Raw genomic sequence first — 27649 nt, 5'->3', positions numbered from 1 at the left:
GGGAGCCCGGCACCTTCTGGAACCTTCCCAGGACCTCTCCGTGACCCAAACCCGCCGGAACCGTCCCCAAACCCCGAGTTTTCCCCCCAAAATCTGGGATTTCCCCAAAATCCGGTTTTTCCCCCCAAATCCCGCCCGCGGCACTTACGCTTGTTCCGGTAGAAGTTCCCGGAGATGTTGATGCCCTCGCAGCGAACCACGACCACGCGGCGGCCTGCGGACAGCGGCACCGGCCCGGGCCCCGTTAATCCCGGCTTTTTCACCATTTCCCCCCCTTTTCCCCGGTTTTGCCCCTTTATTTTAATTTTTTCTCTTTTCTCCCGATTTGTCCTTTTATTCCTGTTTTTTTTCCCCATCATTCCGGTTTTTCCTCGTAAATGCCGGTTTTCCCCGTTAATCCCCGTTTTTCACCTTTTCCCGATTTTTCCGCCCATTATTCCCGGTTTTTTTTCCGGTTACCCCCTCGTTATTCCCGGTTTTCCCCGCGCTCAGCTGGTAGTGCATGTAGGCGCCTTTCATTGTCGCTAAACTCGACAGCCGACAGGGCTCATCACGGCGCGGGGTCCCGGTGCCATTCCCGGTGTTATTCCCGGTTCCGTTCCCGGTAACCGCCCCGGTGCCGCCGCCCCGCACTCACCCAGCAGCACCTGCTTGGCCACGATCGCCGCCAGCCGGCCCAGGAGGTGCCCGCGCCCGTCGATCACCAGAACCTGCGGCGGGGGGAGCGCCGGGTGAGGCCGGGCCCGCACCGGGACCGCACCGGGCCCAGGCCGCGCCGCGTGGCCGCGCCCCGCGCCCCCCCCGCAGCCCGCCCGCGGCCCCCCGCGCTCCCCGCCGTTCCTCGCGCGCTCCCCGAGCCCCGCCGAGCCCTCCCGGTTCCTCGCGGTTCCTCCCGGTTCCCCCCGGAGAGCCCTCCCGGTGTCCCCGGGCCGCACCCGCGGCTCCGCCATGGCCGCCGCCCGCCTCAGAAAGAGGCCACGCCCCCCTGCGGGAGCGCCACTTCCGCCGCGGGAGGGCGGAAGTGGCGTCACGGGGAGGGGGGGAAGGAACCAATGAGGGAGGAAGGGGGGGACTGGGTGGGAAAATCCAATCAGAGGGCGAGGGGGGGGGTGTCTCCGTGTACCCTGAGGTTTCCAGTGCTCCCAGTATGATCCCAGTATGATCCCAGTATGATCTCACTGCTCCCAGTGTGATCCCAGTGCCCTTCCAGTGTCCCTCCAGTCCTCCCAGTGTGGTCCCAGTGCTCCCAGTACGATCCCAGTGCCCCTCCAGTGCTCCCAGTGCCCCCCAGTATGATCCCAATGTGCTCCCAGTGCTCCCAGTACCAACCAATGCCACTCCCACAACCTCCCAGTGCCCCCCAGTACCCCCCAGTCCCTCACTCCCAGCTCTCCAGCGGCCGCCTTCTGTATTTATATTTATACTTATATTTATTTATATTTATATATGTACAGCGGGGGGGGGGCGGCTCTGGGGGGTCTCGGGGGTCCCTTTTGGGGTCCCCAGGGGATCTCGGGGGTCCCTGGGACTTCCTGGGGTCCCTTTTGGGGGTCCCTGGGTCTTCCCGAAGGTCTCGGGGGGTCCCTTTTGGGGGTTTGGGGGGGTCCCCGGTGGTCGGGGGGATCTGTGGAGGGTCTCGGGGGTCCCTTTGGGGTTCTTGGGGATCTGGGGGGTCCCCGGTGGTCTCAGGGGGGTCCCTGGTGGATCCGGGGGGGTCTCTGGAATCCCTGGGGTCCCTTTTCGGGGTTCTTGGGGGTCTCGGGGGGGTTCCCCGGGGATTCCCTTTTCGGGGGGCGTGGCCGTTCTCAGACACCGCCCCCGGTGGCCGGGGTGGTCCCGGTGGCCCCGTAGCTCGCGGGGGGCCCCCCCGGGGGTCCCCCTCCCCCCACCCCCCCTTCCTCCCCTTCCTCCTCCTCCTCCTCCTCGTCGCTGGCCACGCCCCCCCGGCGCCAGAGGCTCCGCCTCCTCGCGCGGCGGCTCCGCCCACGCTGCGGCTCCCCGAAGCGAAGACGCCGTAGAAGGCCACGCCCCCGTAGTGCACGAGCGCGGCGATCAGGAACACCCCACTGCCACTCCTCGCGCGTCTGGGCCAATCAGCGCCCGGCCGCTCGCCGCCCGCCGGCCAATCCGCGACGAGCGGGGGAGGGGACCCAATGGGAAGGAGGGAGATAGCGGGAAAGGAAGGGGGCGTGGCCAAGGAGAGGGCGGGGAAAGAAGAGTGGCGGGCCCAAAGGGAGGGGGCGGGGCCAGGGGGGGCGGTGAGTGACAGGAGGGGCGGTGAGTGACAGGCGGGCAGCGCGACCCCCAAATTCCCGTGTCCGTCTGTCGCCCCCAAGTCCCTCTGTCCTTTCAGTGTCCCCAATGTCCCCTGGGTGCCCCCAGTGTCCCCAGTGTCCCCACGATCAGGGGACACACCGTCCCGGACAGGGTCCCCTCAGTGTCCCCAATGTCCCCTCACCTTGTGGCGGGTGAGGGCCCCCACGATCAGGGGACACACCATCCCGGACAGGGTCCCCACGCCGTTGCTCAGCCCCATCAGGACGCTGGCGTAGCGCGGCGCGATGTCCAGGTGGTTCACGTTGAAGCCTGGTGGGGACAGCGGGGTCAGGGCGGGGTCAGGGCGTGTCCCAGGTGTCCCCAGGTGTCCCCACTGTCCCCGTGCCCACCCGAGATGGCGAAGCCGCTGAAGCCCACGGCCAGCACCAGGAAGGAGATGGCGACGGCGCGGGAGTGCGAGTAGCCGACCACCAGCAGCAGCGTGGCCTCCATGCCGAACCCTGTGAGGGGACAGGGGACAGTGTCACAGTGTCACCTTGTCAGTGTCACACAGTGTCACACATTGTCACCTACCGCCACAGTTCATCATCTTGCGCACGTTGGTGGTGGGCATTGTCACCGTCCCACTGTCCCCACTATCCCCTTTTCCCTGTCACGCTGTCCCCAGTGTCACACATTGTCACACACTGTCATAAGCTGTCACGCAATGTCACACAGTGTCCCCAATGTCACCTACCGCCGCAGTTCATCATCTTGCGCACGTTGGTTGTGGACATGAGGCCGCGCGAGCGCAGGAAATCGGCGATCTGCCCCCCGATGGGCACCACTATGGTCATCACCAGGTGGGGGAGAGCTGACAGCAATCCACCTGAGAGACAAAAAATTATATGAATAAAATAAAATTAAATTAAAAAAAAAATTCTGTAGATAAAACAAAATAAAATAAAATAAAATAATGGAATAAATCAATTATCCCCAATGGGCACCACGATGGTCATCACCAGGTGGGGCAGGGCTGAGAGTAACCCAACCTAGGCAAAATAAGAAATTAAATTACATTAAATTAAATTAAATTAAATTAAATTAAAATCTAAAAAAAATCTGTAAATAAAGTAATGAAATAAGCCCATTATCTGTAAATAAAACAACAGAATAAATCAATTATCCCCGATGGGCACCACGATGGTCATCACCAGGTGGGGCAGGGCCGACAGCAATCCCACCTGTGGGTCACAGTGGTTTTTGGGATATTTTTGGGCTGGTTTTAGGTGTTTTTTGGTTTTTTTTTGAGCCCACTTTGCTGATCTCGAAGCTGAACACCTCCTCGAAGTAGGCGGGCTGGCTGATGAGCAGCAGGGGGAAGGTCCAGCGGGTTTTGGGGTGTTTTGGGTGTTTTGGGGTATTTTCTGTGGGATTTTTTTGGTATGTGTTTTTTTTGGGCGATTTTTGGTTTTTTGGGGTTTTTTTGAGCCCACCTTGCTGATCTCGAAGCCGAACACCTCCTCGAAGTAGGCGGGCTGGCTGATGAGCAGCAGGTAGAAGGTCCAGCTGCGGCAGAAGTTGGCCACGATGATGGCGTAGACGGGCATGGAGGTGAAGAACTGGCGCCAGGGCGTGGCCAGCTGTGGGCAGGGGGGAAGGCTGACCCCAGGACAAACCCAGGACACCCCCAGGACACCCCCAGGACACCACTGACCACCCCTGACCATCCCCAGAGTGACCCTGGCCACCCCTGACCATCTCCAATGACCCTCAGGCCACCCCTGGTCACCTCCAGAGTGACCCCAGCCACCCCCAGGCCACCCTCAGGCCACCACTGACCACCCCTGACCATCCTGACCACCCCATGTCACCTCCAGAGTGACTCCCTGACCATCCCTGACTATCCCCAGGACACCGCTGACCCGCAGGACACCCTCAGGCCACCCCTGACCACCCCTGGCCATCCCTGACCAACCCCAGAGTGACTCCTGACCACCCCCAGGCCACCCTTGGTCACCTCCAGGATACCCCCAGGCCACCCCTGACCACCTCTGACCATCCCTGACCACCCCTGACCATCCCCAGGACACCCCCAGTGCCCATCCCAGGGCTCCCAGTAACCTCCCAGTCCCTCCCAGTTCATCCCAGTCTAACCAGCAGCGGGTTGCTGCCCACGCTCTCCCCGATGCCCATCCCAGTGACCATTCCCAGTCCATCCCAGTCCCTCCCAGTGACCCCAGTGCCCATTCCCAGTCCATCCCAGTCTAACCAGCAGCGGGTTGCTGCCCACGCTCTCCCCGGTGCCCATCCCAGTGACCATTCCCAGTCCATCCCAGTCCCTCCCAGTGACCCCAGTGCCCATTCCCAGTCCATCCCAGTCTAACCAGCAGCGGGTTGCTGCCCACGCTCTCCCCGGTGCCCATCCCAGTGACCATTCCAGTCCATCCCAGTCCCTCCAGTGACCCCAGTGCCCATTCCCAGTCCATCCCAGTCTAACCAGCAGCGGGTTGCTGCCCACGCTCTCCCCGATGCTCTCCTCGATGTATTTCCGCTCCTCGGGCGAGATCGTCGGGTGCTGGGCTGGGCTCTCGTAGGACACCAGCACCCAGAACATGTACCAGAGCACCCCGAAACTGCCTGGGGGAAAACTATTTATACTGGGGATACTGGGAATGGGCAATGGGATCACCCAGAACATGTACCAGAGCACCCCGAAACTGTCTGGGGATACTGGGGTTACTGGGGATACTGGGAGCACCGGGACAGGTCAATGGGATCACTGGGAGAGGGACCAGAGCACCCCGAAACTGCCTGGGGATACTGGGGTTACTGGGGATACTGGGAGCACCGGGACAGGTCAATGGGGGCAATGGGATTGGTACCACAGCACCCCGAAACTGCCTGGGGATACTGGGGTTACTGGGGATACTGGGGATACTGGGAAGGGTCATTGGGGTAACTGGGGTGGGTACCAGAGCACCCCGAAACTGCCTGCGGGACACTGGGGTTACTGGGAGCACTGGGAGGGGTCCCCCAAGGGGGCTCAGGGGGTCCCGGGGGTCTCAGGGGGTCCCAGGGTGGGCAGGGGTCCCAGGGTCTCAGGGGGTATCCCGGGGGTCCCGGGGGTGCTCAGGGGGTCCCGGGGGTCTCAGGGGGTCCCAGGGTGGGCAGGGGTCCCCAGGGTCTCAGGGGGTATCCCGGGGGTCCCGGGGGTGCTCAGGGGGTCCCCGGGGGCTCAGGGGGTCCCGGGGGTGCTCAGGGGGTCCCGGGGGTGCTCAGGGGGTCCCGGGGGTCTCACCGTAGACATAGAACACGGAGCTCCACCCCGTGTACTGCACCAAGACCCGGCCAGGGGCATGGCCACCACCCGCCCCTGCGTACGAACCTGGGGGGGCAGGGGGCGTCAGTGGGGACCCCCAAACCCCCTGAGACCCCCGGGACCCCCCCATATCCCTGGGACCCCCCTGGGACTCCCCCAGACCCCCAAATCCCCATAGGACCCCAGCCAGGGGCATTATGGCCACCAGGGCCCCTGCGTACGAACCTGGGGAAGGGGGCGTCAGTGGGGATCCCCCGGGATCCCCCCATATCCCCCTGTCACCCCCAGACCCCCCAGACCCCCCGAAGCCCCCAGACCCACATTACCGCAAAGAAGGCCGTGGTGGCCCGGTGGCTCCCAAAGCCCCCAGATCCCCCCAAAGCCCCCCGAAGCCCCCAGACCCACATTACCGCAGAAGGCCGTGGTGGCGAGCCGGCTCCGCTCCAGGGGCGGCGCCCACTTGCTCCAGATGCCGTGACAGGCGGGGTAGGTCACGCCCTGCCGGGAAAGGGGCGGGGTCAGGGCGGGACACGCCCACCGGGACACGCCCTGATGGGCAGGGACACACCCAACCCCGACCACGCCCACCAGGACACACGTTGATTGTCAGGGACACACCCAGCCCCGACCACGCCCACACTGCCACACCCTGATGGAGAGGGACACACCCAACCCCGGCCACGCCCCAACCTCAGCAGCTGAACGGCAAAACCCACCCGGAAACCGCCCCAAATACCCCAAAACCAGCCCAAAATCCCCCGAATTCACCCCAAATTACCTCCACCAGGCCCTGCATGACGCGCACGGCGATGACGCAGCCCACGTGCGTGCGCGCGGCCGACGGGATCAGCATGTTGAGCACCGAGGTGGACACGATGGCCAGCCCGAACACCCTGCGGGGACACCTGGGTGACACCCGGGACACACCTGCACCGGCCCCGCCCCCGGCCCCCGCCCCGCTCACCTGTTGGCGGCGAATTTCTGCGCGATGAAGCCGCCGGGGATCTGCGTGACGATGTAGCCCCAGAAGAAGGAGCCGTGGATCATTCCCACGGTCTCGGGGTCCCAGTTGAACTGGGCGCGCTGTGGGGAGGGGAGGGGCCGCTGGGGCGGGGCCTGGACACGCCCTGGACACGCCCTGGACACGCCCTGAACACGCCTCGGACACGCCCTGGACAGGTGTGTGTCCCCCACACCTGGCTGTGTCTCCACAGTGACCCCACACCTGTCCCCACAGGTGACACCGTACTGACCCCACACCTGTACCCCCCCAGTGACCCCACAGGTGACCCCGAGCTGACCCCACGGGTGACCCCAAATTGACCCCACAGCTGGCCCAGAGCTGACCCCGCTGACCTCACACCTGACCCCACAGGTGCCCCCGTAGCTGTCCGTGAGCGGGGTTGACCCCAGGTGCCCCCATACCTGACCCCATACCTACCTGTGGGTGGGGCTGCCCCGTCACCTGCCTCCTCACCTGCCCGTGGGCGGGGTTGACCCCACACCTGTTCCCTCACCTGTCCGTGGGCGGGGTTGACCCCACACCTGTTCCCTCACCTGCCCGTGGGCGGGGTTGACCATGCTGACCCCACACCTGCCCCCTCACCTGCCCGTGGGCGGGGTTGACCATGCTGACCACGGCCACGCCCAGGTTGCAGCGGATGCCGAAGCTGATGCAGAAGCCGATGCCGCAGAGGATGGCGATGCCGTAGCGCCGGGGCAGCCCGCAGAAGGTGCAGTCCAGCACCGGGGGGCGCGGGCCCGTGGGGGTCCCGCCCGTGAGCCCCCCCGAGCTCAGCTCCAGGCTCTCGGGGTCATCCTGGCGGCGCTCCAGGAACCTGCGGGACACCGGGGCTGTGGGACACCGAGGGGACACCGGGGCTGTGGGACACCGGGGGGACACCGGGACTGTGGGACACCGAGGGGACACCGAGGGGCACCGGGGACACCGAGGGGACACCGGGGCTGTGGGACACCGAGGGGACACCGAGGGGCACCGGGGACACCGGGGCTGTGGGACACCGAGGGGACACCGGGGGACACCGGGGGCATTGGGGGTCCCGCCCGTGAGCCCCCCCGAGCCCAGCCCCAGGCTCTCGGGGTCGTCCTGCCGCCGCTCCAGGAGCCTGCGCAGTCATTGCCCTTTTGCCCCTTTCCCCCCCGTGTCCCCGTGTCCCTGTGTCCCTTTCCCCCCGCGTCCCTTTTCCCCCAATCCCTCTGTGCCCTTTTTCCCGGTCCCCCCGTGTCCCCAGTGTCCACCGCCCCGTGTCCCTGTGTCCCTTTTCCCCTGCTATGTCCCTGTGTCCCCCCCCCGTGTCCCCCACGTTCCCCTCCCTGTGTCTCTATGTCTCCTTTTCCTCTGCCACTTCCTCTTGTCCCCCCGGTGTCCCTTTTCCCTTCTGTGTCACCCCCTGTCCCCCCGGGTCCCCGCATTCCCCCTGTCCCCTCCTATCCCCCATGTCCCTTTCCCCCCACCATGTCGCCCCGGATCCCTTTTACTCCTCGTGTCCCCTTGTCCATGTGTCCCCCCCTCGTGTCCCCTTGTCCCCCCCGTGTCCCTTTTCCCCCTGGTGTCCCCGTGTCCTCTCCGTGTCCCCCTTCCCTTCCGTGTCCCCCCCGTGCCCTCTCCGTGTCCCCAGCCCCTTCCTGTCCCCTGTCCCCCCCCGCGTCCCCCCCTGTCCCCGTGTCCCCCCCCCCCGCAGCCGATTAAATCTCTCTCTAATCCCCGCGGTGGCGGCGACAGCCGGGAGGGGACACGGGGGGGGGGACACGGGGGGGACACGGGGACAGGGACGGGGATGGGGGGGACACGGGGGGGACAGGGGAGGGGCCGGGCCGGGGACACGCGTGGCACGGACACGAGCGGGGGAGGTGACACAGGGGGGGGGGCACCCGAGACGCCCCCAAACCCCCGGCAAATGTGACCCTCCCCAAACCCCCCAAACCCCGATCCCCCAAGACCCCCGGAAAGCCCGACCCCAAATCCCCCCGGATTCCCCCGGGAAACCCAAGACCCCCAAACCTGATCCCCCCAAAGCCCCAGGGTAACCCGAGACCCCCCCAAAAAACCCCAGAAAACCCAAGATCCCCCAAAACCCCGGCAAACCCGACCCCAAATCCTCCACGGCAAAGTGACCCCCCAAACCCGAGACCCCCCAAAACTCCCGGCAAACCCGAGACCCCCAAACCCCCAAAACCCGACCCCAAAACCCCCCGGAAAACCTGACCCCCCTCAAATCTTTCCAGAAAACCCGACCCCCCCAAAGCTCAACAGACCCTCCCCAAACCAGGGGGTCTCACCGGTGCAGCCCCCCCGGACCCCTCCCCAAACCCGGGGGTCCCCACCCGGGGGTCTCACCAGTGCAGCCCCCCCAGGACCCCTCCCCAGTCCCCACCCCTCCCCGGACACCCCGGGGGTCTCACCGGTGCAGCCCCCCCAGGACCCCTCCCCATCCCCACTCCGGGGGTCTCACCGGTGCAGCCGGCCCAGCCCGGCCCCCAGCTGCCTCCTGAACTCCTCCCTGTTGAACTCCATCGCCGCCTCAGGGCTCCACCATCACCGCGGGACCCCCGGGACCCCCCCCAGATCCCCCGCGCCCGGCGCCGCTCCCGGGGCGGCTCCCGGGCAGCTCTGGGCGCCCCCCCGGCCCCCCCGGCCCGGATCAGCCCTAAATCCCCAAATCCCCCCCGGCCCCCCCCCCCAAATCCCCCTGCGCCGGGGGGGGCACCGGGGGGGCACGGCCCAATCAGAACGGGACAACGGTTTGGCTTTTATTTTATTTTATTTGGGGGGTTTGTACCAAAAAAGGGGAAGGGGAGGGGGCTGAGGGGTCGGGAGGGGGTCCTGGACAATCCTGGGGGGTCCCTGAGTGGCTGGGGGGGCTCAGGAGCATCCTGAAAACGGCCCCAAAGAGGTCTGGGGTACTGGGGGGTCCGGGGGGGGTCCCAGGTGGGATTTTGGGGGGGTCCGGGTGGGTTTTCGGGGGGTCCCGGGTGGGTTTTTCGGGGGGTCCCGGGTGGGTTTCTTGGGGGGTCCCGGGTGGGTTTTTCGGGGGGTCCCGGGTGGGTTTCTTGGGGGGTCCCGGGTGGGTTTTTCGGGGGGTCCCGGGTGGGTTTCTTGGGGAGTCCCGGGTGGGTTTTTCGGGGGGTCCCGGGTGGGTTTTTTGGGGGTCTCCTGGGGGTTTTTCGGGGGTCCCTCATGCCCGCAGCAGCGGCATCGTCACCGTGAGAACCTGCGGGGGGTGTGGCCACAGGTCAGCGGGAGGCGTGCCCCCGGTGGGAAGGGGGCGTGCCCCAGGTGGGAGGGGGCGTGTCCCTCCCCCGCCGTTGCCATGGTTACCTTGGAGCGGCGGTGGAAACGCGCGCGGCCCCGCGCGGGGTCGGCACGCATGCGCAGCGGCAGCCCCAGCTCCAGCAGCGCCCCCTGGCGGCCCGGAGGGGCCCCGGGAGCGCCCCCCGGCGGCGGCGCCGGGCGCAGCAGCAGCAGCCGCTCCTCGCTCAGCCCCAGCCACAGAGAGCCCGCCCCCTCCTGGGCGGGGCCAACGTCAGGGCACGCCCACTGCGGCCCCGACCCCCCCAAGGAGGGTGGAGACCCCTCCCAGCACAGCCCCCAGTGCCCCCCAGTCCCTCCCAGTGCCCCCCAGTCCCCTCCCAGTACCCCCACAATACCCGGTTCCTCCCAGTTGACCCTAGATCTGTCCCAGTCCCCCACAATATCCTCAGCATCCCCAATATCCCCAGTTCCCCCCCAGTATCCCCAGTTCCCCCCCCAGTCCCCCCAGTATCCCCATTATCCCCAATTCCCCCCCAGTCCCCCCAGTCCCCCCACCAGCCCCCGTTCCCGCTCCCCACCTGTCCCAGGTGCACCCTCGCCTGCAGCTCCCGCGGCTCCTGAGCCGAGGGCGAGGCCACGACCACGAACGGGGGGGGCCCGGGGGTCTCCGCGGCTTTTGGGGAGGGGTCCCAGGGGTTCCCGTCACCCCAGCAGCTCCTGGATGTGGGGCTGGGGTCAGGCTGGGGGGCCCTGGGTGTGTTTGGGGAGGAGTCCCAAGGGTCCCAGGATGATGAGGTTTAATTTGGGGAGGGGTCCCGGGGGTGTCAGGGGTATTTTGGGAAGGGGTCCCGCTCACCCCGGCAGCTCCTGGATGCGGGGCTGGGGCTGGGGCCAGGCTGTGGGGTATTTGGGGAGGGGTCCCAAGGGTCCCAGGGTATTTTGGTTAATTTGGGGAGGGGTCCTGCTCACCCCGGCAGCTCCTGGATGCGGGGCTGGGGTCGCGCCCGGATGTTCTGGGCCGCGATGGAGCCGAGGCAGCGCCGGTTCCGCAGCACGCGCCAGCCTGGCAATTGGGGAGGGGTCCGCGGTTATTGTGGGGAGGGGTCCGGGGTTATTGTGGGGAGAGGTCTGGGGTTATTGTGGGGAGGGGTCCCGGGTTATTGTGGGGAGGGGTCCCAGGGTTATTGTGGGGAGGGGTCCGGGGTTATTGTGGGGAGGGGTCCCGGGTTATTGTGGGGAGGGGTCCCGGGGTTATTGTGGGGAGGGGTCCCGGGTTATTGTGGGGAGGGGTCCCGGGGGTCCCGGGCAGCGCCGGTTCCGCAGCACGTGCCAGCCTGGGGCAATTTAGGGAGGGGTCCTGGGGGGTCAGGGTCAATTTGGGGAGGGGTCTGCCCCCCGGAGCCCCCAGACTCACCGGTGAGCTCCAGCTCCACCCCGTACTTGTCCGAGAGCCCCTCCAGGGCCACGGTCAGGAAGAACTCCAGGTACAGGGGGTCGGCCTGGAGACCCCAGACCCAATTCACACCACGAGCCTTCCCCAGGGAGACCCCAGACCCAATTCACATCCTGACCCTCCACAGGGAGACCCCAGACCCAATTCACACCCTGAGCCCTCACCAAAGAGACCCCAGACCCAATTCACACCATGAGCCCTCACCAAAGAGACCCCAGACCCAATTCACACCATGAGCCCTCACCAAAGAGACCCCAGACCCAATTACCCACCTTGACCCACCTGGAGAACCCCATGACCACCACCCAGACCCCACCAGAAGCCCCCAGACCCCAATTTCTCCCCCCAGCCCCCCCTGCAGGATCCTGAAGAACCCCGAGTTCACCCCCAGACCCCATTTAACCCCCCAGGAGCCCCCAGACCCTCTTTAACACCCCCAGACCCCATTTAATGTCCCCAGCCCCACCTTGAGTGTGCTGAAGAACCTCGAGTTCACCCCCAGAAGCCCCCAGACCCCATTTAACCCCCCCAGACCCCATTTAACCCCCCCAGACCCCATTTAAGTCCCCCAGAAGCCCCCAGCCCCACCTTGAGCGTCCTGAAAAACCCCAAGTTCACCCCCAGGAGCCCCAAGACCCCATTTAACCCCCCCAGACCCCATTTGACGCCCCCAGCCCCACCTTGAGCGTCCTGAAGAACCCCGAGTTCACCACGACGTCGTAGGCCGTGCAGCCCCTTCCCCCTGCGGGGTCACAGCAGGGTTGGGGGCGTATTGTGGGGAGGGGTCTCTGGGGCGGGGGGGTATTTTGGGGAGGGGTCCCTGACCTCGGTCCAGCTCGGCGTGCGGCTCCCCCAGGCTCATGGGGATGCGGAAGGAGCCGCCGGGGCCGGGGGGGTCCCGCAGGAGCTGCTGCAGCCCCGGGGGGGGCACGGGCGGCGGGGGCGGCACCTCGGGCGAGTGGCAAACGTTGAGGAACACCTTGGGACCCCCGCCCGCCTCGCGCGTCTTCACACAGAAACCTGGGGGGGAAAATACAATAGAGACCCCCAAAACCCCCCCAAAATGCACCTTGGGACCCCCGCCCGCCTCGCGGGCCTTGACACACAGACCTGAGGGGAGGGGAATCCAAGAGAGCCCCCCCAAAACCCACGCGAGCCCCTAAAATCCACCCGAGCCCCCGTACCCGGCTGCGGGGTCACGGCCCGGGCGGGGCCGGCGCTCGGCGCCTCCTCAGGGTCCGGGGCCACCTGCGGGAACCGGGAGGGTCAGAACCGGCACCGGCACCGGGAGCGGAACCGGCCCCGGCCCCGGGCCCCACCTGCAGCAGCAGCCGCCGCAGCGCCGCCGCCTCCTCCTCCTCGTCCGCCTCCAGCTCGGCCGAGAGCAGCGACGGGTCCGCCATGGCCTGAGGGAAGCGAGAGCTCCGGGACCCCCCGGGAACCGCCCGAGACCCCCCAGGAGCCCCGAAACCGCTCCGGACCCCCCCGGGCCGCCCTCACCGCGCCTGCACCTCCCGCCACTTCCGCTTCCGGCGCGGACCCGTCCCCATGGTTACCGAGGCAGCTCTGGCAACGTCGGCCCAGTCTCGGTGGTTCCGGTGCTGCTCTGGCCACTTCCGGTGAATCTCGGTGGTTCCGGTGCCGCTCTGGCCACTTCCGGTGAATCTCAGTGGTTCCGGTGCCGCTCTAGCCATTTCCGGTAAATCTCAATGGTTCCGGTGCCGCTCTGGCCACTTCCGGTAAATCTCGGTGGTTCCGGTGCCGCTCTGGCCACTTCCGGTGAAATTTGGTGGTTCCGGTGCCGCTCTGGCCAGTTCCGGCGAATCTCGGTGATTCCGGGGCCGCTCTGGCCTGTCCCGCCCGTCTCGGTGGTTTCCCGGGCCGCTCTGGCCCGCCCCGCCCGTCTCGGTGGTTGCTCGGCGGTGATGGCGGCTCTGGCGGCCCTCGGGGCTCCCCCGGTCCCCGAAATCTTCGCCACCATGGAGGAGGGGCCGATCCCCGGCGGGCCCAACCCGGGCGAGGTGAGGGCGGCCCTGGGGGTTCCCCTGGGGGTCCTGGGGGGGGCTGTGAGGGGGCTCCGGGGGGGTTCTGGGGGTCCTGGGGGGGCTCGGGGGGTCCTGGGGGTTCCCTCAGAGTCCGGGGCGGTCTCGGGGGCCTCTTGGGAGCCTCCTCAAGACTCGGGAGGGGTCTGGGGGGGTCCCGAGGGAAATAATGGGGCTGGGGGAGGCACCGGGGGGGGAATTGGGGTGGGTTTGGGGGGTCCCGTGAGGATGGGGGAGTTCTGGTGGGGTCCTGGGGGGGTCTCAGGGGTCTTGGGGGTGCTGGGGGGGTCCCGGTCCCGGGGGGAGCCCGGGGTGCCGTGGGTGCGTCGGGGTCAAAGTCCCCCCGTGGGCCCAAGGTCGTCTGGGGGTGTGTGGAGGGCCGGGCCGGGGCTGGGGGGTCCCGGGGGATCTCGGGGGGTCCCAGAGGGGTCTCGGGCTGTCCTGGGGGGGGGTCCTGGGGAGGGGTCCCATTGTGTCCCCCCTGTCCCCCAGGCATGGCTGGAGTCCCACGGGCGCAGCCTCGGACACTTCGTGAACGGGACCTGGATGAGACCCGAGGGGAGGGAGAGCCTCGAGTGCCGCGAGGCCACCACGGGTACGGGGACAGGGACTAGGGACACACAAGGGACGCTGAGGGGACACACAGGGGACACTGAGGGACAGGGACCAGGATTGGGGACACACAGGGGACATTGAGGGACAGGGACAGGGATAGGGGACACTGAGGGACAGGGACAGGGATTGGGGTCAAGGGTCAAGGTCCCAGGTTTGGGGTCACTGGGGCAGACCAGGGTCAGGGATTGGGGCAGGGTCATGGGGGTGGGCTCAGGGTTGGGGTTTGGGGTCAGCAGTCAGTGGTCAATGTCCAGTGGTCAGTGTCCATCCCCTGTTGTGTCCCCAGGCCGGACATTGACTGCAGTGCCCTCTGGGGACAGTTCGGGGTTGGTTGAGGTCAGTGGTCAGTGTCCTGTGGTCAGTGTCCATCCTGTGTCCCCAGGCCGGACGGTGGCCGCGGTGCCCTCTGGGGACAGCTCGGGGTCAGTGGTCAGTGGTCAGGGTTGGTGTTTGGGGTCAGTGGTCAGTGTCCAGCGGTCAGTGTCCATCCTGTGTCCCCAGGCCGCGTGGTGGCCGCGGTGCCCTCTGGGGACCGCTCGGACGTGGCCGTGGCCGTGGCAGCGGCAGCAGCAGCGGCCGAGGCCTGGGCGGGGCTGGGGGGGCCCCGGCGGGCGCAGCACCTGGCCAGGTGAGTGACCCCTGACCCCGGGTGACCCCTGTGTGACCCCTGTGTGACCCCTGTGTGACCCGTGACCCCCGTGTCCCCCCAGGCTGGCTGCCACGCTCGAGGGTGACCCCGGGGCGGCCCTGGGGGCGCTGCTGGCCCTGGCCGGGGGGCGCCCCCTGTGCCGGACGCTCGGGGCCGAGCTGGAGCCGGGGCTGCGGCCGCTGCGGGCGCTGGAGCCCCCCGAGGGGCGGTGGCGCCCCCTGGGTGAGTGCCACTGTCCCCAAAGGGTCCCCAAGGTGTCCCCAAGGTGTCCCAAGGTGTCCCCTGGGTGAGTGCCACTGTCACCAAAGGGCCCCAGAGTGTCCCCAAGGTGTCCCCTGGGCCCTTGGATGAGTGCCGTTGTCCCAAAGTGTCACTAAAGGGTCCCCAAGGTGTCCCTTGAGCCCTCGGGTGAGTGCCATTGTCCCACATTGTTCCCTCATCCTCTCTGGCTGTGCCTTGTCCCTGCGGTGTCCCCCCAGGGGTGGTGGCCCTGGTCCTGGCCGGTCCCTGCTCGCTGTCCCCATGGTGTCACTGTCCCCTGGGTGTCCCCTGGGTGTCCCCATGGTGGCCCTGTCCCCTCAGGGGTGGTGGCCCTGGTCCTGGCCGGTCCCTGCTCGCTGCCGGAGCTGCTCTGGAAATTGGGGCCACTCCTGGCCATGGGTGAGTGCAGGGGGGACACTGGGGATAAACAGGGACAGGTGGGGACACTGGGGACAAACAGGGACAAATGGGGACCCTGGGGACAAATGGGGACGGCTGTTCTGGGCTGTCCTTGGGAGGGTGGCCCTTTTGGGATCCCACGGTTTCTGGGGTGTCCCCGCGGGGAGTCCCGGCAGTTTTGGGGTGTCCCAGTGTCCCTTTTTGGGGTCCTAACCCTGGGGGGCCCAGCCCTGGGGGGGTCCCAGCCCTAGGGGGGTGCCCCTTTTGGGGTGTCCCAGCCCCTTTTGAGGTCCCAGGGTTTTGGGGAGGTTATGGGGGGTGTCCCAGCCCCAGGGGGGGTCCCAGGGGTGTCCCAGCCCCTTTTGGGGGTTTTGGGGTGCCCCTGTTGGGGTGTCCCAGTCCCTTTTGGGGTCCCAGGGTTCTGGGGTGTCTATGGGGGGGTCCCAGGGGTGTCCCAGCCCCTTTTGGGGGTTTCGGGGTGTCCCTGGGGGTGTCCCAGCCCCTTTTGGGGTCCCCCCACCCGCCCTGGTGCCCCTAGGGAACACGGCGGTGCTCGTGGCCCCCCCGGCGGCGGCGCCGCCGCTGCTGCTGCTGGCGGAGCTGGGCGGGGAGGGGGCGGCGCTGCCCCCGGGGGTCCTCAACGTCCTGGCGGGACCCCCGGCCCTGCCCCGGGCCCTGCGCGACCACCCCGGGATCGCAGCGGTCACCTGGTTGGGAACCGAGCAGGTACGGGGGCCACGCCCAGGGGCCACGCCCAGGGGGAGGGGACAACAACGGGACCACCCCCCCAAAGTGAGGTCCCTGTACCCACACTCTGTCCCTGTCCCCGTGTCTTTGTCCCCCTCCCCAGGCCGATCTCCGGTGCCGCCTCTGGGGGTCCCCATGTCCCTGTCCCTGTCCCTGTCCCCACACCGTGTTCCCGTGTCTTTGTCCCCCTCCCCAGGCCGATCTCCGGTGCCGCCTCTGGGGGTCCCCATGTCCCTGTCCCTGTCCCTGTCCCCACACCGTGTTCCCGTGTCTTTGTCCCCCTCCCCAGGCCGATCTCCGGTGCCGCCTCTGGGGGTCCCCGCTGCGGGGGCCGCGCCTGGAGGGGGGTCCCCGGGGGGGCCGGCTCGTTGTCATCGTGCTGGACTCGGCCGACCTGGACAGCGCCAGTGCCGCCGCTGTGGCCACGGTGGGGCTGGGGGCTCGGGGGGGTTTTGGGGGGAATTTTGGGTTTTTTTCAGGGTTCTTGGGTAGGGGGGGCTTTTTGGGGAGGTTTTGGAGGATTTTGGGGATTTTTTGGGGTTTTTTGGGGGGGGGGATTGCGGGGGTTTGCTGGTTTCTGAAGGTTTTTTCGGTGAGCCTTTCGGGGAGGTTTCAGGGTTGGTTTTTTGGGTTTTTTTGTGGGTTTGGGACAGTTTTTCAGGAGAAGGTTGGGTTTGTTTCAGGGTTTTTGTGGGGGATTTTTGGGAGGTTTTTGTGGGGGGATTTTTGGGAGGCGTTTGGGTTTGTTTCGGGGCCGCTGTGTGCGTTTCCCTGGCCTGTCCCTGATGACGTTCCTGTTGTCCTGTCTGTCTCTGCTGATGTCTCTGCTGTCCCTGATGATGTCCCTGCTGTCCCCTTGTGTCCCCAGCTGCCCGCCTCGGGGGGCTGTGTGCTGCTGGCCCAGGACTCGGTGGTCCCGGCGCTGGAGCGGCGGCTCCGGGCCCGGCTCGGGGGGCTGCGCCTGGGGGACCCCACGGACCCCCGGACCGAGGTGGGGCCGCTGCCCCCCGGGACGGCCCCGCCCGAGGAGCTGCTGCGGGAGGCGCGGGAGGAGGGCGCGCAGGTGACCCGGGGGACACGGGGGGACACGGGGGGACACGGGGTGAGGAGGGGGACGCCGGGTGTGGGGTTTGGGGGGGGGGGCTTGAGGGTTCCTGGACATTGGGGTGGGCAGGGGAGGGGAGTTTGGGGTGTTTTCTGGGGGAAATTTGGAGGTTTTTGGGGTGGGGGGGGGTTTGGGGATTCCTGGACATTGTGGGGTCCCTTCGGGGCTGCCCCAGGTGTCACTCTGAGTGTCCCCCCCCCACCTCATTGGGACCCCCACCCCCCCTATTTTTGCTCCCAGGTGTTCCAGGCTCCTCTGCCGACGCTGCCGGGGGGGGGGGCGGCGTTTCTACCCCCCCACGCTGATCTCGGGGGTGGCCCCGACCTCGCGCTGCCTGCGGGAGCCGGTGGGTGCCCGGGGGGGTCGGGGGGTGCGCCTGAGGGTGTCGGGGGTGCCTTGGGGACCCTCTGAGCGCCCCTGGGCACCCCCGGGAGGTGTTGGGGGTGCCCCTGGGGGGGCTTGGGAGTACCCCTGACTGCTCCTGGGTGCCCCTGGGGGATGTTGGGGGTGTCCCTGGGTGCCCCTGAGGGGTCGGGGGTGCCCTTGGGGACCCTCTGAGCACCCCCTGTCCCCCCCAGGTCCCGGGGCCGGTGCTGGTGCTGCTGCCCGTGCGCAGCCCCTCCGAGGCCGTGGCCGTGGCCTCGGCGCTGCCCCACGCCACCGCCGCCGCCCTCTGGGCCCAGGACATCACCGTGGCCTTGGACACGGCGGACAGGTGACCGCCACGCCCTGACCCCGAGGGCGGGAGTGACCGGCGCCCCCTGAGCCCCAGGCCAGGCCAGGAGTGACCGCTGAGCGCTGACCCCTCCGCAGGCTGCCCCAGGGCCTGGTGTCCCTCAACTCCCTGGAGCTGCCCCAGCCCTTCGGGGGCTGCGACCTGCATGAGGTGGGGGGAGCCAAGGGGGTCTCTGGGGGGGGTCCGGGGGGGTCTGGGGGGTCTTGGAGAAGCTGGAGGGACGTGGAGGTGTCCTGGGGGGGTGGGGTGGGTTTTGGGGGTCCCCAGGGTGGGGGTTGGGGGTCCTGTGCCGTTGCAGATGGGCTCTGCCCGCCCCACGCTCCCTCCAGGTGCTGCGAGAGTTCGGGTGCCCCCCCTGGGAACAGCCCCCCAAGGCGGAGGAGCCGCTCAGGTACCCCCTGATGGGACAGGGACCCCTCCCCAGGACGGAGACCCCAAACTTGGGGGGTCCCAGGACAAGAACTCCAAGTCTGGGACCCCAGTTTAGCACCCCAGGATCCCCTTCTTCCCCCCACCCGGGGTGGTCCCAGCCCCTATCCTGCCCCCCCAGAGGGTCCCGTGTGCCCCTCAGGACCCCCCTGATTGTTCCTCTCGTGGGGGTCCCCGTGCCCCCGATGCCCTTCCCATGGCCATGCCCTTTGACCCCTGTGTCCTTTGTCCCCCCCACAGCCCCCCGGTGACCCTGGATGACCCCGGCGATCCCGAGCTGGCCCAGGCCGTGGCCGCCGCCCGCGGGGCCGCCCCGGGGTGAGTGCAGGGGTGGGTGGGGTGACCCCCGGGGGTGTCCGCATCCCCTCCAGGGGTGTCCCCAACCCCGCCGGAGTGTCCCCAACCCCCCCAGGGGTGTCCCCGACCCCCCCAGAGGTGTCCCCAACCCCTCCGGGGGTGTCCCCAAACCCCCCCGGGATGTCCCCGACCCCCTCAGGGGTGTCCCCGACCTCGGGACCCCTCGGGGAGGGGGGCTTGGTGCCCGACACCCTCGTTCCCCTCAGGTGGGGGCGGCTGCCGGGGCCGGCGCGGGCCCGGGTGCTGCGGGGGGCGGCGGCGGCGCTGCCGGGGGGTCCCGGGACCCCCGAGGACGGCGACGGCGGCGACAGCGGCGGGAGCCTGCGGGGGGCGCTGCTGCGCTGGGCGGAGCGAGCGGAGCGCGCGGGCGGGGCCGTGCAGGTGGGCGTGGCCAAAGGGGGTGGAGAAAGGGGCGCGTCTGTTCGGTGAGTGGGCGTGGCCTCTGACCGGGCGTGGCCAATCCCGCTGCAGGAGCTGCCCGGGGGGCGGGCCCTGCTGACGAGGCGGCCTCTCGGAGTGCTGGGCGTGGCCTGGGGCTGGCCCCGCCTCCTGGCGCTGGAGCTCCTCCTCCCGGCGCTGGCGCTCGGGAACGCGGTCGTGGTGGTGGCGCCCCCTGGCGGCGCCGGTGCCGCACAGCGGCTGCGGAAGGTGCGGAACCGAGACCCCCCCGTGATGCCCCCCTGACCCCCGGGTGACCCCCATGTGCCCCCTGCGACCTCCGGGAGCTCCCCTGTGTCCCCCCCGGACCTCCCCTGTGCCTCCTGTGCCCATCGCGTTCCCTCCCGAACCCCTCCGGGACCCCCCGTCCCCTTCCATCGCCCGGACCCCCCCCCCGGTGACGCCGCCCCTTCCCCTGTGTCCCCAGGCTCTGGTGGCCGCGGGGCTGCCGGGGGGGGCCCTGTCGGTGCTTCCCGGCGCTTCCCGGAGCTGCGGATCTCGCCTGGCGCGGCAGCGCCCGGACGGGCTGTGGCTGTGCGGGGGGGACGCGGTGAGTGCGGGGGCGGTGCGGGACATTTGGGGGGGGCAATGTGGGGACACGGGGGAGGGGACAGCGGAGGGCACGCGGGGGAAGGGGGATGGGCACTGGGCTGTGACGTTTTGGGGGTTCCGAGCCGTGGGACGGCTGCTGTGGGGGGCTTTGGGGTGGGGGGGCACCCCCGGCTGTCCCCGGCTGTCGCCTCTCATGTCCCGTCACCCCCCAGGACTGTGCCTGGGCCTCTGCCGCGAGCGTCCCCCGCGTTTGGGGGGTCCCGGCGGGGCTCCTGGGGGTCCCGGGGCAGGACCCCCCCCCCAGCACGGAGCGGGAGCTGGAGCTGCGCTGCACCCGCCCCCGCTGCCTTTGGCTGCCGGGGGGCGCCCCCTGAGACCCCCCCCCACCCCCCCCAAATCTGCGGGGAGTTCGGACCTCGCGCTGTGCCCGTCCAGCCCCGCCCCTCGGGACCCCCTCCCCAATAAAGCGCTCCGAGCCGCAGCCGCTGTCGTGTCTGTGTTTGGGGGGGACCGCGGGGGTCTCGGGCTGCAGTGGGGTGGGAAATTTTGGGGAGGACAATTTGGGGGGGGGGGGGGGAATTTTGGGGGGGATGTTTTTGGGGGTGCCCCGCCCCTGCACGTGCCCGGACGCCCCGGCCCCCCTCCCTCGCTCGGGGCAGCCGCACCCAAAGCTCAGCGGGGCCGGGCGGGGGTCCCGAGCGCCGGAGCCCCCGCGGGGTTGGGGCGGGGGTCCCGGGGTGAGGAGGGGGCCCTTGGGGCCCCGCGGGGTGGGTGCGAGGGGGCGGCTCGGCGTGTCCCGCTGCCCTCTCGGGTTTCCTGGGCCCCCTCCCGGCCCGCTCCCGCTTTCGCTTTCGGCGGCGGCTCCGCGGCGGCCCGAGGGGGTCCCGGGGGGTCCCGAGGGGGTCCTGGGGGGTCCCGGGGGGGCTCCGGGAGCGCTCGCGCGTCCCCGTGCGCCGTCCACAGCTCGGCACCGCCATGGACGTGTCCCCCCCTTGCTCTGCTCTGGTAAGTGGGGAACCCTCGACCCCCCCCCCCCGGGTAATGTGCCCCTCCGGGACCCCCTGAGAGCCCCCCGGTGCCGCCCCCGCAGGTGCCGCCAATCCTGCTGCTCCTGGCCCTGCCCGCCCTCGGCAGCTGCTGCTCCTTCGGCTTTAACCCCATCAGCAGCACCTTCAGCGCCCACCTGAACAACCTGGTGAGACCCCCACGGGACCCCCACAAACTCCCTCATTCCCAGGGAAGGGTCCCGAAAACCCCCTGACTGCGCCCCTTCACCCCCAAAGGGTCGCTGGGGACCCCCTGAGCGCCCCCTCAGCCCTCCGGGCTGTTTTTGGGGACCCCCTCACCCCTCCCACAGAGCCCCTGGCTGCTCCTCGACTACCCCGTGGCGATGCCCAGCAACCTGGAGCCGGTGAGTGAGACCCCCAATCCCACGTGTGCCCCCCACCCCCAAATCCCCCCTCCCTGTTCCTGCCCCCCCCGGGACCCCTGACCCCCCAAATCCCTCCCTGTTCCTGGCCCCCCCCCCGAGACCCCTGACCCCCCAAATCCCTCCCTGTTCCTGCCCCCCCCCCCCCGAGACCCCTGACCCCCCAAATCCCTCCCTGTTCCTGCCCCCCCCCCCCCCCGAGACCCCTGACCCCCCAAATCCCTCCCTGTTCCTGCTCCCCCCCGAGACCCCTGACCCCCAACATCCCAACCTGCCCTGGCCCCCCAGGACAGCGCCTGCTCTGATCTCTGGGGGCTTCACTTTGGGGCGCTGGCTCTGCGGCGGATGCTGGGGGTGGCGGGCAGGGACTTGGCCCCCCTGCTCAGGACCCTCCTCGCCCAGCTGCACTTCGTGGCTGAGTGTCACATCCAGGTGGGTGGGGGTCCCCGGGGGGGGGGTCACAGGGGGCTGGGGGTCCTGGAGGGGGGGAACTGGGGGGCTCTGGGTGGTCCAGGGGAGACCAAGGTGAGTCTGGGGTCTGAGGGGCTCTGGGGTTCCCACAGGGGTCTGGGGGTTCCCTGATGTGTCCAGGGCTACTCTGGGGGTCTTGGGGGGCTCTTAGGAGTTCCCTGATGTGTCCAGGGCTACTCTGGGGGTCTTGGGGGCTCTGGGGGTTCCCTGATGTGTCCAGGGCTACTCTGGAGGTCTCGGAGGGGGTGCAGGAGCTCTGGGGCATTTCTGGCATTTCCAAGGGGGTTCAGAAGGGGTCTGGGGTCCCCCGGGCGAGCTCCTGTGCCATCTCCCCAGGACCCCCAGGGCTGTGTCCGGCTGGAGAGGGTGAACGTGTCGCAGCTGCTGGAGACCCTGGCGCAGCACCTGGGGGGGCTGCAAGGGAGACCCCCCCACTTCCCCGGCTGCGCCCGCTTGCGCTGCCGCCCAGGTACCCCCCGGGACCCCCGGGAGACCCCCATACCCCCCCCCAGGGCGGCTGCTGACCCCTGTCTCCCCCCAGGCCCGGCGCTGAGCAGACCTGCTGAGCGGCACGAGGGGACCCTGGGGGCCAAGCAGGGCCCCCCCAGCCCCGCCGGACACGGGCTGCTGCTGCTGGGGGGACTTGGGGGGGCCCTGGGCCTGCTGGCGGTGCTCTGGGCACTGTGCAGGAGACCCTGTGCCCAGGTGGGGACACCGGGGGGCACTGGGGGCACTGCAGAGGGCGGCGAGGGCACGGGGGGCGCTGTGTGTGTTGGGGACACGGCGGGTGCTGGCTGTCCTGGGGACACTGGGAGCACTGGGGAGCACTGGGAGCTCATTCCCCTCAGCGCCCCCCAGCCCTCACAGGGACCCCCGAGACTGGAGCAGGATGGGACCTGAGTGGCCGAGTGGTACCTGGGGACAGACACGGTACTGGGAGGGCTCCTGCATACTGGGATCACTGGGAATGCCCTGAGGACCGTCAGGCCCTCACCCTGTGCCACTGGTGAGAGTCGGGGACCCCCCAGCTCCCTGCTGGAGGCCCCTGGGGGCCACACCGGGATCTGCAGAGCCGCGGAGGGACCCAGGGAGGGGCCCGGCCTGGCCCCGCGCAGTGCTCATAAAGCTGATGCAGACACCCCGCTCTGGCCCTGCGTGAGTGCACTGGGAGGACTGGGACAGGGTTTGGGAGAGCCAGTACAGACTGGGATGGACACGCGCTGCCCAAACGGCCTTTACTGGGAGTCTCACAGGGGCGGGGGGCTCCGGTGGCGCAGCTGGGGCTGGGGCCACTGGCGGGGCAAGAGGTGGAGCAGGGCCAGCAGCGCCAGCAGCACCAGAGCCCACGGTGACAGCAGCAGCGTCCACGGTGACAGCGGCACCTGGGGCGCCACCGCCTTGGCCACCTCCTCGGGGCTGCCCTCCAGGCCTCCTCCTGCTGTCCCTGCGTCCTCCTCGTCCTCCTCCTCCTGCTTGTCCCCTGTGTCCTGGGCAGAGCCTTGGGGTCACTCAGTGCTGGGGTGGCCCTGCAGGGTCCCCCTGAGCCCACCCTTACCGGGCTCGCCGTGGCCTGGAGCTCCAGTTGGCTGCGTGGGGACCACGGGCGCCTGTGGGGGGAAGAAGAGGGTGAGGACGCCGAGGTGAAGGTTCCCGAGGACGTCCCCTGCCCACGTGTCCCCCCCTACATGGCCCAGGCGTCCCGCATCTGGCCCAGCTGCTGCCGCAGCCGCGTCGTCTCCAGGCGCAATTCCTGCGGGGGAGAAGGGGGTGTCACCTTGGGTCCTTGGCCCTGGGGCTCTGCTGTGCCCACCCAGGGGCTCTGCTGTGCCCACCCAGGGGCTCTGTGGCCGCTGTCTGGGCCCACACCGAGGGCAGCTGTCCTGTACCTGCACCATCCGCTCGTACTCCTCCAGTGCTGCTGTCAGCTCCTGCGCCCTCTGCCCTGCCTGTGGGACAGGGCCTGGAAGTGAGGGGCCGGGGGACAGGGCCGGGGGTGGCCCTGGTGACAGCTTAGGCGGCGGCAGTGTCACTGAGCAGCGCTCACCTGGGCAAGGGCAGTGTCCCGGGCAGAGAGCAGGGCAGTGCCACGGCAGAGCTGGGCCTGGGCAGAGGGATGGGGACAGGGACTCAGCACTGTCACTGTCCAACGCAGCCCCCAGCTCCATGGCCACTGTGCTCACCTCCAGGCTGGCCACCCGAGCCGCCTGCGCCTGCAGCTGCTCCCGCAGTCCCTGGCCCTCGGCGAGGAGCCGCTGGTTCTGCCAAGGGTGAAATAGGGCTGGGGTTCCCTGTGGCACTGCCCCGCTGGGGCAGCCCCCAGTGCCAGGCTGACCTCCTCCTGCAGGCCCTCGGCCCGTGAGCACAGGCTGCGCTGCTCCTTCTCCTGGGGAGGGAGGGAGGGAGGGCAGGGCCGTGAGGGGACACCGGCCGTGAGGGGACACCGTGTGACAGCGTGGCACCACGGGGCACCTCCGCTCAGCCTCTCACCACGTGCCGTGCCTGCCGCCGCAGCTCGGTGTTCTCCTCCTCCAGCCGCTTCACCACGGCCCTCATGTCGTCCAGCTCCTCCACGGCCACCCTGGCCTGCTCCAGCGCCTGCCGGCTGCTGCCAGGGGCAAACGGCGCTTCAGCCTTGCCAGGACGCAGTCCCAGCCCCCGGCCCCTCGGGAGCCCCTCGGGAGCACCTTCGCAGCTGCGCCTGGAGCTGCGCAATCTCCTCGGCCAGGCGCGCGTTGAGCTCCTCGGCCAGCTCGGCGTCCCGCTGCAGTTTGGTGTTCTGGGCCGCCAGCTGCCGGGCACGGCTCCGCAGCCCCGCGGCCTCGGCGCTGCTGGGGAGTCCCACAGGTCCTGGGGTGCTCCTGGGAGCACGGCCAGGGATGGCGGGGTGTCCCCACAGCGGGCACTTACGGGCTGGTGGTGTCCGTGTTGTCACCCTGGAGCTGGGCGGCTGCTGGGGATGCGCGTCCTTCGTCCTCTGTGGGACGGGACGCAGTGGGCTGGGTTTGTGTCCCCATCGGGCTGGAATTGTGTCCCCATCGGGGCCACCCCGACTCCCTTTTCCTGTGCCAATGCCCACCTGCTGGCACTGCTCCAGCGTCACCAGTGGCCATGTCCTGCTCCTCGGCCCTGCACAGACGGAGCCGTGGGTCAGCACCACTGACCGGTCCGGCTGGCACAGGGCCCTGGGCCCATCTATCTCTGGGCACTGACCCGTCCTGCCGGCACGCTGCGATCCAGGCGCCCATGGCGCTGCGGAACCGGCTCCAGTCCAGCGCCGTGCCCGCTGCCGCGGGGTCCAGGGCCTGCTGCAGCGCCCGCAGCCGCCCGTCGTGCCCGCTGTGCCCGGTCATGGCCGCCACGTACTCCACCACCCGTTGCGGCTGCACCAGCCCTGTGCGGGTGGACCGAGGGCTCAGGGACCACCACCTCAGCCTGGGGGCAGCCACCTCGGCCCCAGGGGCTGCGGCTACCTGTACGCTCGGGGTCGCAGGCAGCGAAGGTGCAGTCCAGGGCGAACTCGTCCGAGCAACCGCTCTCGGCAGAGGCTGAGGGGGGGACACGCGTTATGGAGGGGCCCGGCGCCTCGCCACCCACCCCGCTCCCCCATGGTGCCCGCACCTGGCAGGGGGATGACGGCGCCCGGGGCGCAGGGAACCTCTGCAGCCATGGTGTTCGGGGTGCTCCGGGGCGGTGTCGGGGGTCCCGGGGGGTCCCGGGAGCGCCGCTGAGGGGTTGAGGGGGAGCCGTTGGGGGGGGGGGGGGGGGGGCCGGGAATCGCCTCACGGCGAGGAGAGGGGCGGGGCCTGGCGCGAGCCCTTCCCGCTCAGAGAGAAAGGGGCGGGGCAGACAGAAAAGGCGTGGTCAGAGGGAAGGGGCGTGGCCCTGCTGCTCCGCGCGCTCCCGGTCCCGTCCCGGTTCCGCTGCTTCCCAACAGCTTTTATTGAAGCACAAAGCCCTCCGTGCTTCCCCCCCGCACCACCCCGGCCCCCTCAGAGCCCCCGCAGCATCTTCTCGTAGCGAGAGTCCAGGTTCCGGAGCAGGAACATCGACAGCATCAGCAGGGAGAGCTGGGAGCAGAGAGCAGGATCAGCCCCCCCCAACCCTCGGACCCCTGACACCCCTCCCGGCCACCCTGAACCCCCTCTGACCCTTCTGGCCACCCTGAATCCCCTAGGACCCTCCCCTGAACCCTCCCTGGCCCCCTCAGCCCACCGCACCTATGGGCCCACAGCCTTCCGAGCACCCCCCGTCCCCCAGCTCAGCCCCCCGCTCCAGGGCATCCCCCCCCCAGCCCTCCGAGCACCCCCAGCCCCAGGGCATCCCCCCTACCTCCCCCAGGCCGATGCCGACGCAAGCCCCCACGATGGTGACCAGGTTTCCGGCCAGCCAGCTCTGGACTCTCTCCTTGCAGCCCTGGGGTGACAGCTGGGGGGTCAACTTGGAGCCCCCCACGGAGCTCCAGGACCCCCCGACTGCCCCGTGCCTCACCGTGGGGAAGGTGTCCTGGGGGGCGGCCGTGGGGCAGCGGCCGTGGGGCAGCACCTCCGGGCTCCCGTGGGTGCTGTTGGGTGCCCTGAGGCAGGAGCAGGCGATGGCTCTGTCCCCGTCCCCATCGTGCTGCTCCCAGTCCTGGGGTCCCTTCCAGCCACAGCAGCCGAGCTGGGGAGGGGGGCAGAGGGTCAGTGGGGTGGCCGTAGGGTGGTCCTGGGCTCCTTTTGTGGGAGGGGGTCTCACCTGCTGCTGGACAGCGTCCCAGCTCTCGTGGGGGTCCCCAGGTGGTCCCTGGGCTGGGTAGCTCCGGATCAGCTCCTCGGCGTAGGTGGCCACCTTGGCAGCCAGCTGGGGACAGGGGTCAGCACAGCCTCGCCCCCGGAGCCCCGGGGTCCCCCCCGACCCTAGGGGTCCCCCCCAGCTGGGACGGGGCCCCTGCACTCACAGCGGCGCGCTGCGTGTAGACGATGATGGCCACGGTGATCTGGGCAGCGAGGAGCAGCAGCAGCAGCCCGAAGTACTTTGGGGACATACGGGGGGGTGGGGGTCAACCGGACCTGCCCCCCAGACCCTCCCCACCCCACAGGGTCCCCCCCTCTCCGCCGCTGTCCCCGGTCGGTGCAGGATGTGGTGGCACCACGTGTCCCTGCGGTCACCCCAGGAAGTTGCAGCACAGCCGCCCCGCACCCTTCCCGGTTCCCCGAACCCCCCCGGGCCCCCCCGAGCCCCCCGACTCACCAGCCCCAGCATGGCCTTGACCTCCTTGAGGGCCCCCAGGCAGCCCAGGAAGCCCAGGAGCATGGTGGCCATGCCGACCCCCGAGAAGCCGTAGGAGCAGAGCCTCAGGCTGAGCAGCGGCGACCCTGGGGACACCGAGGGGGGGTCAGGGACCCTCTGGGGATGCCGCAGCTCTCGGGGTGCCCCCCGATTTGGGGGCGCCTTACCCAGCACGGCGGCGAAGCTCTGCCGGTCGAACAGGACCCAGAAGCTGAAGGCGAGGAGGAGGATGCCCAGGAACTGGGGGGGAGCGCAGGTCAGGACACGGGGGACCCCCAGAGCCCCCCCAGCACTGGGAGGCCCCCCCGGGTCCCCTCAGGTCCCCCCATCTCCCCCCAGCCCCCCAAGTCCCCCCCCCAGCCCCACTAACGAAGAAGAAGAGGTTGAGGAGGAAGAGGAAGCACTTGGTGCAGCCCAGGCAGCTCTTGGGGCTCATGGCTGCGCTTCGGGGGTCGCACCCGCACGGACCCCGAGCCCACGCCGAGCCCGAACCGTCCCCGGGCCCCGGTTCCCCTCCCGCCCCGCCCGGCGCCGCCGCCTCGGGACCCGCGGGAAGCGCCGGGGACGGCGGAAGCGCCGCGGGGGCGTCGCCCCGGGACCCCCACGGACGGCGGGGGCCGTGACCCCGGTGTGACCTCCGGTGTGACCCCAGGTGTGACCCCCGGGGGCGGGGCCGTAACCTCCGGTGTGACGCCCGGGACCGGGCGGTGATCCCGGGGGTCCCGGGGGGCTGCGGGGGCGGGGCCGAAACCGGGAGGGGGCGGGACCGGACAATGAGTGACGGGCAAAAGGGGGGGGCCTATACGGGGGGCGGGACCGAGCAATGAGCGACGGCCCAAAGGGCGGG

General features: G+C 69.3%; 5 protein-coding genes, 1 long non-coding RNA gene and 1 other non-coding gene across 8 annotated transcripts; 1 reads left to right on the top strand and 6 right to left on the bottom strand.

Moving 5' to 3' along the window:
• Positions 1-139: 139 nt before the first annotated feature.
• Positions 140-964, bottom strand: LOC128950176 (uncharacterized). Its single transcript, XR_008484323.1, has 3 exons — positions 936-964; positions 638-710; positions 140-214 (listed from the first exon to the last, which is right to left on the bottom strand). It is a non-coding gene; the product is annotated as an uncharacterized LOC128950176 (long non-coding RNA).
• LOC128950177 (small nucleolar RNA Z195/SNORD33/SNORD32 family) lies at positions 483-561 on the bottom strand. Its single transcript, XR_008484324.1, has one exon. It is a non-coding gene; the product is annotated as a small nucleolar RNA Z195/SNORD33/SNORD32 family (small nucleolar RNA).
• An 841-nt stretch (positions 965-1805) lies between the features above and the next one.
• On the bottom strand, positions 1806-9113 carry LOC128950175 (vesicular glutamate transporter 1-like). Its single transcript, XM_054295053.1, is given in 16 exon segments — positions 1806-1937; positions 1939-1993; positions 1995-2062; positions 2064-2084; positions 2459-2586; positions 2667-2777; positions 3014-3145; positions 3749-3899; positions 4757-4896; positions 5558-5605; positions 5762-5803; positions 5989-6076; positions 6357-6471; positions 6543-6661; positions 7185-7416; positions 9052-9113. Coding segments are annotated over 16 exon segments (1644 nt in total).
• Positions 9114-9680: 567 nt separating this feature from the next.
• PIH1D1 (PIH1 domain containing 1) lies at positions 9681-12807 on the bottom strand. Of its 2 annotated transcripts, none has more exons than XM_054295046.1 (9): positions 12624-12807; positions 12489-12552; positions 12130-12324; positions 11985-12046; positions 11266-11350; positions 10821-10914; positions 10430-10568; positions 9918-10106; positions 9681-9810 (listed from the first exon to the last, which is right to left on the bottom strand). In XM_054295046.1, the coding sequence occupies exons 1-9, from the start codon at positions 12705-12707 to the stop codon at positions 9775-9777; spliced, it is 948 nt and encodes a 315-aa protein (XP_054151021.1). In that variant the 5' UTR covers positions 12708-12807; the 3' UTR covers positions 9681-9774. The 2 variants fall into 2 exon arrangements, with proteins under 2 accessions (XP_054151021.1, XP_054151022.1); XM_054295047.1 differs by lacking the exon at positions 9681-9810 and adding an exon at positions 10708-10718 and having other exon boundaries at positions 10016-10106.
• A 366-nt stretch (positions 12808-13173) lies between these two features.
• On the top strand, positions 13174-22692 carry LOC128950174 (aldehyde dehydrogenase family 16 member A1-like; the record flags this gene model as incomplete). The annotated part of the gene is given in 23 exon segments (XM_054295052.1): positions 13174-13325; positions 13839-13941; positions 14463-14589; positions 14672-14832; positions 15193-15270; positions 15809-15996; positions 16307-16444; positions 16886-17080; positions 17363-17407; positions 17409-17468; positions 17701-17837; positions 17936-18008; positions 18188-18249; positions 18528-18605; positions 18851-19025; positions 19116-19292; positions 19510-19632; positions 20725-20829; positions 20992-21045; positions 21352-21495; positions 21871-22239; positions 22521-22640; positions 22642-22692. Coding segments are annotated over 23 exon segments (2859 nt in total), but the record flags the coding sequence as incomplete, so codon positions are not given.
• An 89-nt stretch (positions 22693-22781) lies between these two features.
• KASH5 (KASH domain containing 5) lies at positions 22782-25201 on the bottom strand. The gene is made up of 13 exons (XM_054295051.1): positions 25153-25201; positions 25005-25079; positions 24611-24925; positions 24442-24508; positions 24219-24362; positions 24022-24139; positions 23867-23917; positions 23715-23792; positions 23579-23635; positions 23421-23480; positions 23220-23284; positions 23090-23141; positions 22782-23021 (listed from the first exon to the last, which is right to left on the bottom strand). The coding sequence occupies exons 1-13, from the start codon at positions 25199-25201 to the stop codon at positions 22782-22784; spliced, it is 1371 nt and encodes a 456-aa protein (XP_054151026.1).
• A 322-nt stretch (positions 25202-25523) lies between these two features.
• CD37 (CD37 molecule) lies at positions 25524-27295 on the bottom strand. Its single transcript, XM_054295048.1, has 8 exons — positions 27173-27295; positions 26970-27042; positions 26764-26888; positions 26471-26545; positions 26269-26373; positions 26023-26193; positions 25864-25947; positions 25524-25601 (listed from the first exon to the last, which is right to left on the bottom strand). The coding sequence occupies exons 1-8, from the start codon at positions 27236-27238 to the stop codon at positions 25524-25526; spliced, it is 777 nt and encodes a 258-aa protein (XP_054151023.1). The 5' UTR covers positions 27239-27295.
• Between the last annotated feature and the right edge of the window lie 354 nt (positions 27296-27649).

This window comes from Melozone crissalis, unplaced genomic scaffold (genome assembly GCF_028551555.1).
Source record: "Melozone crissalis strain CALT ecotype California unplaced genomic scaffold, PUWL_Pcris_2 ptg000479l_1, whole genome shotgun sequence".
Taxonomy (NCBI): Eukaryota; Metazoa; Chordata; class Aves; order Passeriformes; family Passerellidae; genus Melozone; species Melozone crissalis.
The sequence above is the reverse complement of the archived record's forward strand: the minus strand, read 5'-3'. Positions and strand labels throughout refer to the sequence as shown.

Excerpts from the sequence above, each read along its gene's own strand:
- CD37 (XM_054295048.1), bottom strand. The coding sequence starts at position 27,238 with ATGAGCCCCAAGAGCTGCCTGGGCTGCACCAAGTGCTTCCTCTTCCTC. Across the intron at positions 26,374-26,470 it reads TCTACACGCAGCGCGCCGCT|CTGGCTGCCAAGGTGGCCAC; the intron begins GTGAGTGCAGGG and ends CCCTGTCCCCAG. Across the intron at positions 26,194-26,268 it reads GGGACGCTGTCCAGCAGCAG|CTCGGCTGCTGTGGCTGGAA; the intron begins GTGAGACCCCCT and ends CCCCCTCCCCAG.
- KASH5 (XM_054295051.1), bottom strand. The coding sequence starts at position 25,201 with ATGGCTGCAGAGGTTCCCTGCGCCCCGGGCGCCGTCATCCCCCTGCCA. Across the intron at positions 23,918-24,021 it reads GGCGGCAGGCACGGCACGTG|GAGAAGGAGCAGCGCAGCCT; the intron begins GTGAGAGGCTGA and ends CTCCCTCCCCAG. Across the intron at positions 23,022-23,089 it reads TCCAGGCCACGGCGAGCCCG|GACACAGGGGACAAGCAGGA; the intron begins GTAAGGGTGGGC and ends GGCTCTGCCCAG.
- PIH1D1 (XM_054295046.1), bottom strand. The coding sequence starts at position 12,707 with ATGGCGGACCCGTCGCTGCTCTCGGCCGAGCTGGAGGCGGACGAGGAG. Across the intron at positions 10,915-11,265 it reads GGTGGAGCTGGAGCTCACCG|GCTGGCGCGTGCTGCGGAAC; the intron begins GTGAGTCTGGGG and ends CCCAATTGCCAG. Across the intron at positions 9,811-9,917 it reads GTTTCCACCGCCGCTCCAAG|GTTCTCACGGTGACGATGCC; the intron begins GTAACCATGGCA and ends CACCCCCCGCAG.